Here is a 17,612-nt window from a genome sequence, read left to right as displayed (position 1 = left end):
GTTGAGCGTGTGGGTGCAATTGTGTTCGGACTAGGCTGCTGCACCCCTCTTCGCGCCTCTGCTTCAGCAGAAACTGGTTCTCGGTTAACAGATACACACAATACTGCAGCTTAGGAGTTACTAGAAAGCAACGTAACAAACAAGGGTGTTTCACTGTTTCATTTTTTTATCCCTTGACAATGTCAACATGTATTGTGAGGATAGATGGAAGAATGTGTTCCTTTTCTCTTTTTTTCTGGACTTTCATAAACTATTCTCTACTTTTTTCTGGAAACATCCATGTCACATGTAACATGTTTAACAATGTTTAATAATAATAATAATAATAATAATAAAAAAGCATATTAAAAAAATCTATTGGCAACACAAAATAGCTGTAAAACAACTGAATATATAACACAATCATTTGGGTTATATTTACATTCAAAGAGATATGAGGACCTTCACCAATTTGCCCTCTTGTGGTTCCCATACAAGCATTGTTTTTTGTTTGTTTTGAATTACGTTCATTTATTACAAATTAACAGGTAAACCACATAAGCACTGTCTTTAAAACCCACCCACCCCCTAATTTTAACACCATTAGACCAATTCAAAAACAAAATAAGTGGTATTTGGTATATCGGTAAAGAGACGATTCTTCCCAAGCCCCACAAATGCATACATTCTCAATGCTAGACAAACATGGTAACCATTACATAAATGATTGTGATTTAAGTCTAATCAAAAAGTGTAACATCTTGAAAGTGTGTGTGTTCATGTGTGTGTGTAAAATGCAATCTCTCATAACCCTATTCAACAAAATACTGCCTTGTGCTGCGGTACACAATTAAGTGCGTATCTCTATGGCTTAACACCAACAGGACCGAGAGAGAGGATTTGTCAGTACACATTGTTTAATACACTGCTCAGTATACAATAGAAACAGACAAAGACAGACATAGAGGACTACACAAAAGAAGTGGCAGCATGGTACCTGACACCACATGAATGATTTAGAGGGTGAGATGCGTTTGCTTCTGGGAATGTCAGCAGGCACATGAACTGATAAGGGATGACTTCTATGTCTATAATACTGTACTTTATGACTAAATCAATACATGTGACTATGTACAGCTTGCTATAAAGTATTCTCATGTCAATGTTTTCTCTTGCAGCCTAACTATGTACAATATGTAACTTCATTTCAGTAATGTTTTTTTTTTAACTCTTTTTTTTTTCGTTCCTTGAGGTACTTGGAAAATTAAAGCAAACTATCTAAAGGGATGATTCAGAAAATAAAACAATGCATTCGGAGTAAAAAAATAAATTATAAGTCGGTAAAACAACATTACAGACAACTGTATTTAAAAAGTCTTGCACTGAGATAATGACATGGTAGCATACACTTACTGAGAACATAAGTAGGCTAAATCTCACAATTCATAGCTTGTGCTGTCTGTATGCTTGCATGATACACTTATCAGAATATTAAGGCCCACGTTCTATGGCTGTCTTTCCCACTGTCCCACTGCCCTCTACCTCCTAAACCTGTCCACAGCTGAAGCCCTGTCGCTGCATTTGGTGTCCAGCATAGGGTTTAACTGCTCTGTCACATGATGGAGATGTCCCTTCGAATGAGTTGAGTGAGATGGAGAATCGGATGGAGTCAGTGGCTGTCAGTCAGTCAGAACTGTAACCTCCTGCACTGGACACACACACACACAGACAGAAAACAAGTCGTCAAGATTTTGACATGTCAAGACTATGATTTTGTACACACCTGTGTGAGTATGTGTTTGTGTGTGTGTGTGTGTGTGTGTGTGTTTGCGTGTGAGTGTGCCTGTGTGTTTGTTGTATGTGTGTCTATGTATATGTTTGTCTGTGTGTCCATGATAGCGGTCTCTAGATTCCCTGTTGCAGAGTGTTGGTTGTGAAGAGAGTCAGTGCAGGTCTAAAGTTTAGGTCATGTCTAAACAGCCTGAAGTCAGTCACAGCATTTTAAGCTTGTAGCTTGTGTCTGCTAACAACTTGGCTTCAGGTGTATTGGCGCATGCACTGCTGCCTGCCACCAGTATGATGCTGTGATGGGTTAATTCAGTATGGAATAGTGGGCACAAATGTGAATCCATGTTTGGTCTGGTCTTTCACACACTGTTCCTTTAATCTAAAAAGGCAGATGAGACTGGTAGCCCCTGATTGGCGGCGGCGTATGTGGGGGGGTCGAGCGACGAGTTGTCTGGGGCCTCGGTCTCGGGCACGTCTCTGATGCCGCTGTACTGGCTAGCCAGAGACTCGTCCATGATCACCTCCGTCTGCACGCTGTTGCTGTTGCCGTAGTCGTCCAGGTTGCCGTCCTCACTGCACAGCTTGCTGTCGTCGCACAGGGACGGCTGGCTGGCGGTGCGCTTCTCGTCGTTGTCACTTCTCATAGAGACAGAGCAAAAAAAGAGATAAGAAAGGAAGAGAGGAGGAGGAAGAGAGAATAAAATAGAGAGAAAGAGAGAGTAAGAGAGAGAGAGAGAGAGGCAGAGAGGTGGGGATTAGAATTATGAATAGGCTTCAAAGAGGCTCCAAGGGGATTTCATGTATACTACAGAGGGCTTGGGGGAGAGCGAGCAGAAAAGAGCCAGGACTATTCCAAACATGATAATACAGCTATACACCTCAAGTGGAAATGCATTCAGAAATGAACCAAAGCACTGCACTGCATACCTTTCTAGGGATCTGCAAAGCAAAGGAGGATCGCATTGGGAGAAAGGGGAGAGTGAGGTTTAGTAAAAAGAGAGGGAGCACATCAGGGTTAATATAACTAAAAAAAAGCCTACACACGCACACACAGACACACAGACACACAGACACAATAACACACACACACACACACACACACACACACACACACACACACACACACACACAAAACAAGTAAACACACCTGTACTCTCCAAACGTCTCATCCTTCATGGGTCGAGCTTCAGAGTCTATGTGACCTTCTTCTTTATCTTTGACTAAACCATAGAAGGAGAGAGAGGAGGACTGTTGTTCAGCTTGCATGAACCTTCTCTTTATTACGTCGTATGACGTTGTATGACGTTCATGACGTTGTACTTCTCTAGTACGTGCTGATGTGAGTATATGTAACTATGTACTGTAGGGTTTTGCCAACCTGAGTATTTCCCCCCTTTGCTCCTCTTGATGAAACACAGGATGAGCAGTAGCAGCACCAGCAGAGCGATGGCGGTCACCAGCCCGATGAACCAGCCCTCTGTGGCAAAGCCCCCCTGCACCTTCAACACGCCTGGGAAAGCCAAAGAGAACACCCAAGCACTATATATAAAGACATACTAGTATCTTGCCAACAAAAAACATGCCGACAAAGCTGTGTTAAAGCAAGCAGGATGCTTGGAACTGGCTGAATTAGGAGTATTGAATCACTGTTGACTTTAATATGTTTCTGTTTGACTCTTCTCTCGAGACGGGAGCAGTGTGATATCCTCTCTGACTCAATAACAGCGGATAGCAACACGTCCGGGCTGTGATGGATAACTACCTGCGCCCTCAGTGTGAACCTCCGTCTCCCAGAAGGTGGCGTTGTTGTAGATGAAGACCAGTCTGTACCCAGTGCCAGGCTGCAGGCCCTGCAGCTGATAGAGGGACTGTGCGGAGTCCAGTTTCTCCGACAGCACCCATTTCCCGCCTGGGCCAAATCAGAAAATATTTTTTTTAACGATGATACATAATTGTCTCTATTGGATGAAACTCTGTTCTTCAATGGAGAACAGAATTCAACATTGGAACATTGGAATATTCCCACAAGATGTCAGTGACAGTTCCCATTGCTTGTGAAACTGGATATGTTGGGGTGAGGGCTCCCTTCCCTCCATACCACATATGGTGTCTGAAGGGGAGCCATTTTGGCTAGTGTGTAGGAGAAACCCAGAGAACCGGTGGAACCCTGTAATGAGGGAAAGCTCTGTGTTGGGGGGACGCCCCATGAGGGCTGTATTACAGTGCGGGTCATGCTTTTAAAGGATGCCATAGAGTGTGGGCAACGTGGGACATACTCCCTGAAGGGCTTTGTAGGTAAATATGTGCGGAAACCATATCAACAAGCCTGTTCCTTTAGTGAAGCATGACACAGTGGTAGGGGCCTGAGGGTTGTGACCATAGAGATATATAGATCCATGTATGAAGATCATGTATCTATATATGTCTATGGTTGTGACTCCCAGGCCATTATTTGAGGTCAGGACAGGCTGCTCTCTTCCTTTGCCACAGTTTGCCACAACTCATTCATAGTTCCACGCTGGTGGAACGAGCTGACTAGCACTACCAGAGCAGGGGCGTCCCGCTCTTCAAGACCCAATTCTTCAGAGAGCACCTCCTCTCCTAACTCGCATTTCCTCTCCCTTCCTTTTCCTTATTCTACCCCTCCTTCACCTTCCGCTAATCTGCAATTCCTCTAACTAGAACTAAACTCGCACTTACAGTAGTTACATTCCTGCACATTTTTATTTCTTATGTAAAGTAGTATTTATTGTTACACTAGGTCTCTATTGCTCGTAGCTTGATTGTTCTCCCCTTTGTATGTCGCTTTGGATAAAAGTGTCTCCTAATGTAATGTAAATGTAAATTACCGTTCTTATTGAGGTAACGGACATGGAAGCCGACATTTCTGTGTCTCTCCCCTGACGCCCAGCTCAGGTTCACAGACGTCTCTCCGGCAGAAACGCTTATGTTGGCAGGAGGAGCTACAAGCAAACACAAGTGAAAGTGATAAGACATTTCTTGGAAACCCCCGCCTATTAAAATTATATTTATTTTATTTATTACATTTAAGTTCATATACTGAATCCACAGTTAGAACTGACAGGCTCAAAAGTGAACTATGAATATTAAATGTACAAGGATAGAATGGAGGGCTATGGCGTTCTTCTAATAAGTAAATCTCTTATGTGGTGTGAAAGTGCTCTTTGGTATGAAAAATGTATTATAGCTTTCACAGAATGTCTTCGGACCAAGGCACTCTTCTTTTCAACAAAAAGCTTTTTATTGAAAAGAAGAGTGCCTTGGTCCGACCATATTCTGTGAATATGAAATATTGAAACATGAACATTAAGCAGGTGTGTGTCTCTCCTCAGGTGAAGAGTAAAGATCCGTCCCTATACCTCCATCAAGCGTGGTGACCCCTTCCCTGGTGGCGGGTTTACCCTCCCCCGCGCTGGTGCGCCCCCGCACGTGGAAGCGGTATCGGCTGTGGGGGTCCAGCAGTTTTAGGGTCACGTTGGTGACCTTCGGGTTGTCAATGGGCTCAACCTGCATAGGGCTGTCCTCAGTCTGTACAACTGAACACACAAAGCACAGAAAGCAAAATATGTCTTTCATTGTTGCTGTTTTTGATCATTCATTAGAATATTTCTCAGCCTACTACTGCTTTGGCGACACCAACAACATGCTTTGGCAACACCATGATAATACCCAGCCATGCCAATAAAGCTCATTTGAATGGATCTGTATTGACAGAGAGGGAGGTGGGTAAATCCTTCTTAGCTTTGGGAGATGAGGGAGAGATAGAGAGAGATAGAGAGAGCTAGAGAGAGATAGAGAGATAGGTAAATCCCTCTTAGAGTTGGGAGATGATGGAGAGATAGAGAGATAGAGAGAGATAGAGATAGAGAGAGATAGAGTGAGATAGAGAGAGATAGAGTGAGATAGACAGAGCTAGAGAGAGATAGAGAGATAGGTAAATCCCTCTTAGAGTTGGCAGATGAACAGCTGTCTCAGGTGTGAGGGGATTTGACTCACTCTGCTGGTACTGCAGCAGGTAACCTATCAGGAGGCCATTGGGCTGGGCAGGAGGCTTCCAGCGCAGAGTCATCTCTGTCTCTGATGGGCTGTCCAGTTCAAGGGAGACTGGTGGACTGGGTACTGTAAAGACACACACACACACACACACACACACACATTCACACAATTATAGCAATTATGGTCAAGGTCACTAGGTTCGATCTTGTATATGCAGATTATATATCATTTATTTTATGAAATGTTATATATCTGCGATAGCATTTATTTTTTGTGATCCATCATTTTTATGACTCCACAGCATGAAAAAGGGATTTCACAACACAAGTACAGATGCATCCTGAGATTTGCTGTAATGTGATTTTCACAACTACACATTTTTCATCTGAAAAGGTTCATACCAGAGAGACATTTGTATTTTACACCTTTGAATCCATTGTCCTATCTTATTGGTCCCTGGATCCTTGTAAAAGTTCAACACTCAAATTTCTTGCTTTGGTTGCAAATTATTTTGAATGCCCTGGAGTTTGCAGAACACTGCAGTGGACTTTCTCTGCAGCCTTCCCGGCCAAACACACCCACTGCTTTAACTTTCTCATTAACTGCTTGGTGAGAAATGTGCTCATCTCTGAGCATGAGTGTGTATGGCGTCAGCATAGTGGGTTACATAACAATAACAGACACTCACTAAAGGATAGAATTGGAAATGCTGCTCGTCCAGTTATACTGCATTAGCTTTAAAACCTTGATATCATTTTGTTTTGTCTGGTATCTCTCCGTGCCCCTCCTTTTCTCTCTCTCTCTCCCTTTATCTCTCTCTTTCTATCTTTTTCTCTCTCTCTCCCTCTCTCTCTCTCTCTCTCTCTCTCTCTCTCTCTCTGTCTCACCTCCCTCTGGCATATGAAAGACGAGAGGCTCGGAGGCAGGTCCATCTCCTTTCATGTTGAAGACGCTAACGCTGACGGTGTAGCGTGAGTAAGGCTGCAGCTCCCCCACCACCTTCTTCTGCTCCGTGGGGCCCACCACCACCTCACTGCTCTGCAGTTCCCTCGCCCGCCTGGCAGGCTCCTCACGGTGGTGTCTGCCCTTGGGGCCGTGGTTCCACAGGTGGATCTAACCGAGTACAAGAGACATTCATGAGACATTGATGATCCTCAGAATATTATAACGTTGTCATAAAGCTCTAATGGACACAGATTAGAGTGAAGCTGTGGCTTTATCTGAGAAGTTCATTGGGACGTTTGATTGAGATTCCATTACATCTTTATTTAATAGGGATCTACTGTATCTTTTATCCTGTTGAAAATGACAAGCTGAAACCAACATAAACATTATAGAAGTTTCATGAGGGGTTATGTATGAAATCAAGAGGCTATGGTGGGGGAAATTCATTGTCATTTTGTCTTGACCTTGTAGCCAAGCAGGTGTCCTCTGACGGTGTCCTTCTCGATGGCGGCCCAGGTGACCTTGATGGTCGTGCTGTTAATCAATGCCACTCCGACATCCATGGGGGGCTCCAAAGGAACTGCAGCGACACGCAGAGAGATTAATGAGCGACGCGAGACCAGAGAAGGAGGCCCAGCGGGACACAGAGCACTTACAAGCCCTGCCAGCTGACCCCCGACCCACCACACACACACACACACACACACACACACACACATACACAAACACACATACACTCACACACACACACACACACACACACACACACACACACACACACACACACACACACACACACACACACACACACACAAACACACACACACACACACACTCCACACACACACAAAGACTCACCGTCCTCCCCAGAGTAGCCAATGGTGGGCACAGGGTCTGGGGCCAGGCCGATCTCGTTGACCGCCTGCACTTTGATTTCGAAGGCGGTGAAGTTGCCCACCCCGGTGACCACATACGGCGGCGACGTGGTGAAGTTGGAGTTCCATGCGGGGCCGGCGCCCACCACCCGTCTCCACATCACTTTGTACTGGAACTCGGGGCCATTGAAGGTCTGCCGGTCCATCTCCTGCACAAACAAAGCAGCAAACACATCATCATGTTTCAACATGTACCGCTGAAAGGGCAATATGTCATGTGCATCAATCTTGAGGTGAAATGATTTTGGGAGCTGGCTGACCAGGACTGAAAGTACTCAAAAATCCATTCAAACTCAAAAACACCAACTTTTCCATTCAATTTAGCAAACCACCTGAGTCAATAGTGCTCAGGTCGAGCTGTTCTTCCCTTTTGTGAGTGACACAAAGGGGGCCAAATTGGTCCAAATTGCAGTAGCGGAGAGAAATAGGGACGATGCGAGAGACACGTTAGAGCACCCACCTCCCATCTGATCACGAGTGTGTCGGGGTCCAAAGACTGGCTCCGCACACCCACAGGATTGCTGTCTGGCGCTACAAGAGAAGCATTAAAGGTTTGTATCAATGTATGTGTACAGTGACATGCCTACACCTGTTGTAACTATTATGAAAATATCTCCCCATGCTCATAGATATAAAAAATAAACGTTTCAGTGGTTCCTCATCCCATATTCAAGAGCCAAAGGAACTGGTGGCAGTAAACACGGAGAAAGCTGTTTGCCTTTGTAGTGCTATCAAACACAACTAGTACAGACAAACAGCCTGTCATGTCTTGTTGGGTGAGCATCGTCTCACCTGCTGCAGTGGTGGAGTGGGTGGCCGAGGCTGGGCTTGGCTTACTCATCCCAACGCCGTTAATGGCGATGACCCGGAAGCGATAGGATAGGAAAGGTCGCACATCAATGTTGGCACGCAGCGTGTCCCCTGCCACAGTCCTCAACAGCTTCCAATCGTCTGGATCCACTATCGTCACCTCAGTCTCAATCTGAAACTCTGAGGACACACACACACACACACACACACACACACACACACACACACACACACACACACACACACACACACACACATACACAGACACAGACACACACACACACACACACACACACACACACACACACACACACACACACACACACACACACACACACACCACACACACATACATTCATTTAGCACATGAGAAAGCATAGCTTTCATTAAAACAGGCACAAATGCAAATGCTGTTTTTGGATGAAAAGCATGAGCTAAATAAATATAAATATAATAAATATAAATCAATTCCAAATGGTTCTGTGTGTGTACCTATGACAGGGCTGTTGTGGTCATCTCCTGCCGTCCAACTGAGCGTCACACTGCGGTCCTTCGGGGTGGTAATCTGAGGCCGAGATGGAGGGTCCGGAAAGTCTGACGGCAGCGAGCACAGAACTGGGGTATTAGCATTAAACCTCCAAAAAAAGGTCAATGGGGCTTTTCTCATAAGAGATACGGAATTCCCACACTTCTCTACCGCCTATCTTACAACGTCCTTCACGTAGGTCAGGATATTCATAATACATAGGATTTATCGTGGCTAAGAGGACTCTCAGAAGGTCAGGCTTTGCAGCCATATGGGATAAAAAAGACTGACAGCATGTAAAACGGGTTTGTAAATGTCATACCAACTATGGCGATGGAGCCACTGGCCTGTGCCATGTCCAAATCCGTGATGATCTCACAGGTGTAAACACCCTCATCCTCCTGCTGGACGTCTGCCACTACGAGGTCTGGATCCGCGAAGGTGTACCTGAGACAAGGTTCATCACAGCACATTCAGAGACAGTCTGAAAAGAGTCTTTCAGAGACAGGATTCACCGCAAGGCTGCATGCACTCAAGCACTTCAGTTATTGTTAAATCAATGAATCAATCTTTTATATTTTATATAAAGTTGTCTTTTTGTTTCAAAACAGCCTTACAACTGCAGATACTGCAAACATAAAGTAACTAGAAACAGCTTTAAGCTGAAACTCTCAAGACATAAGTCTGCTTGGACAGTTCTGCAGTTCAGTCGCAGAGGTAAGAGTCCTTACTTGTCATCGATAGATGAGTCAAGCAGCTTCTGCCCACCACGCCTCCACAGCAGCTGGTGGTCCAGGTTTGGGTCCACCTTGGCGATGCAGGTAAAGATGGCCGACTTGCCTCGCTGAACCCGCAGCTCCAGAGGCGGCGAGACGATCACTGTCCTGTCTGATGGAGAGCAAAGGCACTCATATTTGATGCTCCTTGGGGAAATAAGACACTGACTGCCTGACTCCAGGGCAAATTGAAGCAGTGGGTTGGCTAATAAGTGACCCAGAATATTGTAGATGAATGGATTTGGGATTTGGGTTGCCGGGAAGAGGGCAGCGTGAGGTGACAATGGGGAACGCCATATGGAGTAAAATGAAGTTAAATTGGATGAGAATGAAATAAGGTTAGGGTAAATACATTTAGAAGAAATGAATTGAGTGGAGAGAAAAGGCTGGGAATGCTGTATGGAGAGGGAATTAAATATAAAGAAAAATAAATAAGAGAAAATTAAGTGAAATTGGAGTGTGTGTGTATGGGTGGGGGGAGAATGCTCTAGATGCATAATGATACAAAACGGCATGTGTGTGCGAGAGACAGCGTTTGTGTATGAGAATGCCAGTAAGTGTATATTTGTGTGAATGAATGTGTGTGTGTGTGTGTGTGTGTGTGTGTGTGTGTGTGTGTGTGTGTGTGTGTGTGTGTGTGTGTGTGTGTGTGTTGTGTGTGTGTGTGTGTTTAAGGCTGTGTCTAGTATACATTAAGGCCTTCCTGCCTGGTAAATTGAATTTGTGGTGCTTGCACTTTTTTTTGCCACGCATAAGGTGGTGCTAAGACCAACCTGGAGAATACTTTATTTGTAAGGACCCAGCAATCAAGGACACTGCTCCAAATGTAAAAGCAGGGAAGAAGTGGAATCCACAAGAGGAGGTTCAACATGCACAAGGCGTATCACAGCATAGGAATACCATTTGGGGGGTACAGATTGGAAGAGCAGGGTTTGGGTTGGGTGACAGGTGGAAAGCATGGGGTAAGGCTACATTGCCAGAGAGGAGGCAAATGGTAAACAGCTTTGTTCGAAAGCAAGAACAGGAAACTAGACGAGCGCTGTTTGTTGTTGGAGTTGTTATGATGTCCTCCCAACTCTGCAGAACCTCAGTCAGTGGGTGGGTGAAGACAGAAACTGCAAGTTGTGTATCGTTGTTCCCTTATTGACACATATTCCCTCTGGTTGTAAAACTTGCTTGGCCCAGGGTCTCTACACGTGGAGGCATAATCAGGTTAAAATCACGTCTTTGTTTGAGAGTAAACACGTTTAACTCTTTCCTGGTTAATGACAGGGACAGTAGAATTTATTTTGTGCAAGAGGGGGAGAAAAGTGGACATTAGGCACCTACAGAAGGTACTGGAAAGTGGGGCAAAGCGCGGGATTGGAAACTGCTGGCTGGAAGCAACTTGAAGTTCCACAGTGTATTGTTGTGTGCTGTGAGACCAGACGTGGTGTTGTATTCTGAGTGCAAACGCATTGTTTACTTTATTGAGTTAACGATTCCCTTTGAGAATGCGATTGAGGAAGCCTTTGAAAGGAAGAAGCTAAAGTATGCGGAACTGGCAGCGGAAGCAAGGGAACGAGGTTGGAAAGCACACACAAGACCAGAGATAAGTGTGGGAGGCTTTGTAGCTAAATCAACCACAACACTTCTGTTGGATTTTGTTTTTCAAGGACAGTCACTCAAGGGAGCTAAAACAGGATTTGCCTGAGGTTGCTGAAAAAGCAAGCCCATGGTTATGACTGAGGCGCTCACAGACTACTTGGTGACATGTGAATTAACCTGTATTACGTGAAGAAGCTGGTTGTAGCAAGATGTTTGGGTGCCCAAGGTTTGTATCCCATTTTATCCCCTTTCCCCTTATCCAGATTCATAATCCTGGGGGGTTCTGTTGTTGTCCCTGGTATTGACATGTGATCTAACCCACTGTGAGGGACACCAGACACCACTGTTGAGCCTTCTGGAGGCGATGTGGGCCTAATTTAACGAAACACTGACGAAGGAAGGTGCCCACTTGACAACCCAAATGAAGTGGTTGTCAGGTATGATTACTTCCATGTGACAGTGAGAGGTCTGAATGAAGTCCCCAACCAATAGTACAAGGAATTGAACATCTTTTCATGTGCATTACAAAATAATTGAGGGGGGGGAGGGGGGGGATTGTATATGTTGTGTATGTGCTGTGTTAGTATTAGTGTTTGTATGTGAGTTGGTGTATGTGTTAGTGTTAGGAGCTGTGCATGTGAGTGTTTGTGGCTGACTCACTGAACACTTCCAGCTCTGCACTGATGGATAAGTTGGCCTTGGGAATGGAGCAGGTGTACTGGCCGCTGTCGCTGTGGGACACGTTACTGATCTGCAGGGAGCCTCCGCTCAGCTGAGTCAATCGCGGGGATGATAGGAGGGATTCAAAGTCCTCACTCTCCCTGAATACACACACACAGCCACACAGCCACACACACACACACAGCCACACACACACACACACACACACAGCCACACACACACACACACAGCCATTAGACTCAAGCACATACACGTAGATATAGACACAAACACAACCACACACACATATATACAATTACACACACTTTCTACCTCTGTCTCGATAATTGCTAATTGTAGTTCAGTCTGTCCTTCTCACTCTCTGTTCAAGCTAGCCTAACAAACACTATCAAGGAAAATTTTAATTTACTAAAACGAACATTTCATCTACAGAATGACTTACTACAAATAGAACCATGTACCCATATACAGTATACAAATCCCCAAATAATTCTCACAACAGTAATGATATAAAGAATGTATGCAGAAAATAAATATTGAATATAAATACCCATGTGTATTTCTAATGTACGTTAGTTTGTGTATGTTTAGTCATAATGTACGTATGTGAATGTGTCTGTGTATGTGTATTTCTAATGTTCGTTTGTGTATCTGAATATGTCTGTGTATGTGTATTCATAATGTTTGTCTGTGTCTGTGTCTGTGTCTGTGTCTGTGTCTGTGTCTACACTAAACTCATATTTGAGTAGGTAGCAGTCTACACATAGCAGCTGCATCGCGTGTGTGTGTGTGTGTGTTTGTGTGTGTGCGCACAGGAACCAGGAGATGCCGGGCAGCCTCACCATGTCACCACGGGCCGCGGTGAGCCAAAGCTCTTGCATTCCAGCTCCGCCATCTGTCCCTCAATGACAGTGTAGGGCTTGCCGTTTGGAGTGAGGATCTGTGGAGGCAGTTCTGAAACAGGCAAAGGCATTCAGTCCTCCTCTGTCCCCCTTTGACTGGCTTATTGTTATTATTTAATTTGGCCTTCTCTTACAAGGATCCACTGGCCTCAGTTCATCCCCCTCCATATTATTCTCAAGAGACTACATAGTAACGCAGTGTCAGTGAGATGAATTGAGGTATTGTGGTGTGCCGTGAATTGCTAGTTTTGTGCGAAAGAAAGCGCTATTCTTATCTACTAATAAGAATGTTACTGTGCCACGCGGAGGACAGCCGCAGCCAAGCTGGAGGAAGAAAGAATATCAATAAAGCGACACCCACGCACAGATGGACGGTGGAGCGGCGCAAGTAAACACTCCCTCACCGATAACATAGACGTAGGTGTTCGCCACAATGCTGCCGTGTTTGTTGGTGGCCTTGCACTGGAACACTGCTGTGTCGCTGTAGTCCACGTTTTTCAGGGTGAGAAGTCCTGCTCGCACGCTGCGCCGGGAGTCGGGATCTATTTCTGTGGTCCAAAACAAAAGCAAACACAGACAGAGCGAGGGAGAGAGAGAGAGAGAGAGAGAGAGAAAGAGAGAGAGAGAGAGAGAGAGAGAGAGGAAGAGAGAGAGAGAGGGAGAGGAAGAGAGAGATAGGGTGAGATATATAGAGAGAGAGGGAGAGGAAGAGAGAGATAGAGAGAGAGGGAGAGGAAGAGAGAGAGAGAGAGGGAGAGAGAGAGAGAGAGAGAGAGAGATAGAGAGAGAGAGAGAGAGAGACTGTGTTAGCTAATTGAGCAATAGCACATAACACACACCATTCCTCTTCCACCAGCCCTGTGCAATGATTCATATCCCAATGGTGTGAGCAGCCATGGGGGCTGAGGCAAAAAAGCCTGTAATGCAACTCAGCAGTGTGTGCAAACACATGCTGTGGCTGTGGACGCTGTGTCTGTGTTTGTGTGTGCTGTGGTTGGGTGGTCACCTGAGAGAGGGTTTCCATTCATGCTCCAGGCCACTCGGGGACTGGGGATGCCGTCGGCCTCGCAGTGCAGACGCACCGTCTCTCCCGGGGCGTACAGCTGGCTCACGGGCTCTTTCCTCCAGTACGGAGCCGCTGCACAAAACCCACAAACACATGTAGTCAGCGGGCTCACCACAAAATACTTACTTTATAGATTGAGGGTAATTTTTCAGATTTTTCAACTCCTTCAAGATCCCCACTCAAGTGAGTCCATACGTCCTTATGACGACGTTATAGGCATCAAGTAGACGTCCAACAGGAGACAAAACCTGAGCAACCGTTTTCAACAGCTAGTTTTGGGTAACAGTACTCATAAACATCTTACACAGCTCATGGTTCTTCTACTACTCAGCGTAGCTGAAGTGCCCTGACGCTGGAATGCAGAACTAAACAGAGCCTTAATGACCAGAGAGTAATGGAGGAGGTGTCCAACCGCGCTCACCTTCCACGGTGATGGAGTAGACGTGAGTGGCCGTGCCCTGGGAGTTACTGGCCGTGCACTGGTACTGGCCCGCATCGGCCTCATGGACCTGGCTGAAGTGCAGCAGCGTGCCGTTGTTCTTCCTGAAGATGCGCGTCTCTGACATCTCCCCATCCTTCCTCACCCACTGGGTGGTGGGAGTTGGGCTGAGAATGGAGGGATAGAGGGGGAGGGGGGAAGAAGGAGGAAGGGAGGGAGGGAGAGGAGGAAGAGGAAGAGAGAAAAAAAGAGAGAGAAAATGGAAATGTGACATGTCAACACACGGGTCACGGTAACGGCAGGCCGGACACGCATGGCAACACACACTGACAGATAGAGGGCAGGAAGAGACTCACAGGCCCTGGACGATACACTCCAGCTCCAGGGTCTGGCCCCGCAGGACGTGGTACGAGCTCTGGGAGCCCATGGGTCTGAGCATCTGAGGCCTTCGATTTCGCACCACTGAGTTAGCTGGAGAGACACAGAGATGGAGAGAGACAGAGAGAGAGAGAGAGGGAGAGAGACAGAGAGAGAGAGGGAGAGAGAGAGAGAGAGAGAGAGACAGGTTCATACATATGCAAGAGCAGTTACAGACTCACCCTCAGGCATACACAAGACAGAGCAGTGGCTAGAGCACTGACTACAGGCCCAGGTGGGAACAGCACCATGGTACCTCTTCATCTACAGGATGTCACATTAACAAACTGGACATATGTTCCAGCCGCCCTCTCTCCCCCACTGACCTGCCTGCCACGGGGCCAGCTGTTCCCAGCCAGTCTACATGCCTACGCCTGCACTTCCTCATTATGCAGACCCACCAGGGAGCCACACATGGAACACCAGCTTACATGAAGCATGAGTGTGCTCGACACAGGTAAAATATTATGTTTCCGGTCATGTGTGTGTGACCTTGACAGTAGATCTGATTTTCATTTCAAAACGGCAGCCCCCAAAGCAGTATAGTCTACCTATCTAGCTAGCTAGGCTAGCTATATTTCTTTTTTCTTTCATTCATTCTTTCTTTCTTTCTTTCTTAGATCTGGACACATCCTCATTTCCAAATCATACTGACTTTCATTACTGACAAATCAATTCTCATTCTTTGAAATTTGCGGGCATTCTTCAAAAGTAATTCAACAGAAATTGGCCAGACTTGTGCGCGTGTGGTGCCGTGTGATAATCAGCCATGGACACCTCCAGGGGGCGTCACTCACAGGGTTTGACGACGAGGGTGATTGGCTCTTTGGAGAACATGGTGCGAGCGCTCATGTAGCGCATGTTGCAGGTGTAGTCATTGCGGCTGTCCTCCACCAGGGTGTGGGCGAAGTACAGGTTCCCATCCAGGCCCTTGGTCACACGTTCATTCAGCTGAATGTGATGCAGCTCTGGAAGGACAGCCAAGATGGGGCAGAGGAAAAACAGAGGAAGACTATTATTAAAAAGTGTGGCTGTTTGTGAACATGCATAAAAGAGCAAAATGACAAATCAATTACACTACTGAGACTAAATGCTGAATCAGGCACAGAGACAGGGCAGTCCGGGGGGCTGTGCACTCACTGTCGTCCATCCAGTGGATGTGTGGAGGAATGATACTGGCTGGAGGATTGCAGCGCAAGACCACACTCTCTCCCTCCTCCACTTTGAACTGGACTCTCTTCTCCTTCTGCAGGGTGGGAGGATCTGAGAACAAAACATATTAAAACAACAGACAGAGTGAGAGAGGTGGAGATTTTAATTGTCTTTTTGGGTCAATTGTTGTTATTGTTAACATAATCAAAATGGCTATTCTCCCAAAAGAAAGGGGGAAAAAACAGATAAGAGATAAGAGACACAAATACTGACAAAGTGACAGTCATACTGATAACAGATCAACAGTGCAATGTAGCATAGCTGCAATAGCTCTGACCCTTATCTTGTGCAAATACACCTGACCTGAAACAGAGAATGGTTGCAGGTATTAGCATACTTCCACCAGTGGAGAGCTCGCCCAGGCACACCATCTGGTCCAGCAGGCCTGCACGTGTTGGCAGAGCAAAGGGCTCATACCACCTCATGTGCCCATATGCAGATGAGTCTCAGGCAGATCTGGTGGTGGTGGTCTTGTGGTGGATCTAGCAGACCCATGGCAAATAATGGTGTGAAACTGTTCTGGAGTCAGCTGCTCTCCGGGTGGCTCCAAGACCTTGTCATGTTACAGATGGCAAAGCTCTCATCTCTGGATGTCTTGCTAACCCTTATACCGCAGGAAGGCAAAGGAGCAGCGAAGCTTCTCAGCTCACGCAGTATTGCGGATGTAAGGTCAGGTGCTCTAGCATGTAGGGTCTGTGATTGACCAGATGCCTTCGCTATGATAGGTGGTCACAAACCTCAACATGTATTCAAAGCGGCTGATAGGGAACAATGTTTATACTGTCTTAATGTCTTAAAATGTTTGATTAATAAACATTCGTTGCACTTTATGGTGAACCAGGAACAATATTATCCTGAGCATCCATTTTAATCCTCGTTGTTTTTCTGACATCCTCCAGTCTCTTAAATGTTGTATATTAGTACACAAGCATCTTCATGTGTGTTGACTGGCTTGCAGAAATGCATGTTGGTCTGGGTTGGGGTTGGAGGCGCACTGAAGTCTAAAGTGATGAGTGCTGAGGTCAATGTGAGAGCTGCGGGGGCTGTCTTTTCAATTCAGAATGCCCTTCAAGATGGTGGCAGGGATTCCCCCAAGAGCAAGAGCAGCATGAGGTAAAGGAGTTGTGTCGTCCAGTGCTAGATGTGCAAACAGGCTCCACTCTGTGCAAACAAATGAGTCCTGGGCCTGTGAAAGAGTCTCCTAAGGCTACACCTTCATTGACCTGAAGTATCGGTATGCCTGCACTGGTCAGCAAAAGTAAGAGAAGAGATGAGATGAGATGAGAAGAGAAGAGAAGAGAAGAGAAGAGAAGAGAAGAGAAGAGAAGAAGTAGAAAGATAGAGGGCAAAAACAATAACAATTGATGAACGTCTATTATTTTATGTCTATAATACTAATGTGTCAATGCTGAAAACAGCAGAGAGCTCCTCAGATGTGGCTTAATGAGTGATTCAGAGGCACAGTCTGTGCACGCTGTTTTCCACATGCCGTGTGGCGCTGTGCACATGTAGTTAGCGGTTGCCAGCCTGCT

The 17,612-nt window shown here is 45.9% G+C and overlaps 1 protein-coding gene across 1 annotated transcript in view; it reads right to left on the bottom strand.

Moving 5' to 3' along the window:
* Positions 1-941: 941 nt before the first annotated feature.
* Positions 942-17,612, bottom strand: part of l1cama (L1 cell adhesion molecule, paralog a) — a 43,897-nt gene continuing 27,226 nt past the window's right edge. Inside the window, exons 5-27 of the mRNA XM_080858317.1 lie at positions 16,009-16,131; positions 15,666-15,836; positions 14,808-14,922; positions 14,434-14,618; positions 13,953-14,084; positions 13,351-13,494; positions 12,887-12,998; positions 12,024-12,184; positions 9,732-9,888; positions 9,323-9,447; positions 8,967-9,068; positions 8,457-8,654; positions 8,125-8,195; positions 7,588-7,813; positions 7,194-7,309; positions 6,672-6,897; positions 5,785-5,907; positions 5,148-5,324; positions 4,617-4,730; positions 3,530-3,676; positions 3,146-3,277; positions 2,915-2,987; positions 942-2,403 (exon numbers count right to left, since the gene is read on the bottom strand). Of these exons, the coding sequence (XP_080714443.1) occupies positions 2,142-2,403; positions 2,915-2,987; positions 3,146-3,277; positions 3,530-3,676; positions 4,617-4,730; positions 5,148-5,324; positions 5,785-5,907; positions 6,672-6,897; positions 7,194-7,309; positions 7,588-7,813; positions 8,125-8,195; positions 8,457-8,654; positions 8,967-9,068; positions 9,323-9,447; positions 9,732-9,888; positions 12,024-12,184; positions 12,887-12,998; positions 13,351-13,494; positions 13,953-14,084; positions 14,434-14,618; positions 14,808-14,922; positions 15,666-15,836; positions 16,009-16,131 (3,392 nt within the window). The 3' untranslated portion in view covers positions 942-2,141. The remainder of the gene's footprint in view (positions 2,404-2,914; positions 2,988-3,145; positions 3,278-3,529; positions 3,677-4,616; positions 4,731-5,147; positions 5,325-5,784; positions 5,908-6,671; positions 6,898-7,193; positions 7,310-7,587; positions 7,814-8,124; positions 8,196-8,456; positions 8,655-8,966; positions 9,069-9,322; positions 9,448-9,731; positions 9,889-12,023; positions 12,185-12,886; positions 12,999-13,350; positions 13,495-13,952; positions 14,085-14,433; positions 14,619-14,807; positions 14,923-15,665; positions 15,837-16,008; positions 16,132-17,612) is intronic.

The sequence above is a fragment of the Sprattus sprattus genome (genome assembly GCF_963457725.1).
Source record: "Sprattus sprattus genome assembly, chromosome: 2".
NCBI classification, from domain to species: domain Eukaryota; kingdom Metazoa; phylum Chordata; class Actinopteri; order Clupeiformes; family Clupeidae; genus Sprattus; species Sprattus sprattus.
This window is presented reverse-complemented; position numbering and strand designations above follow the sequence as displayed.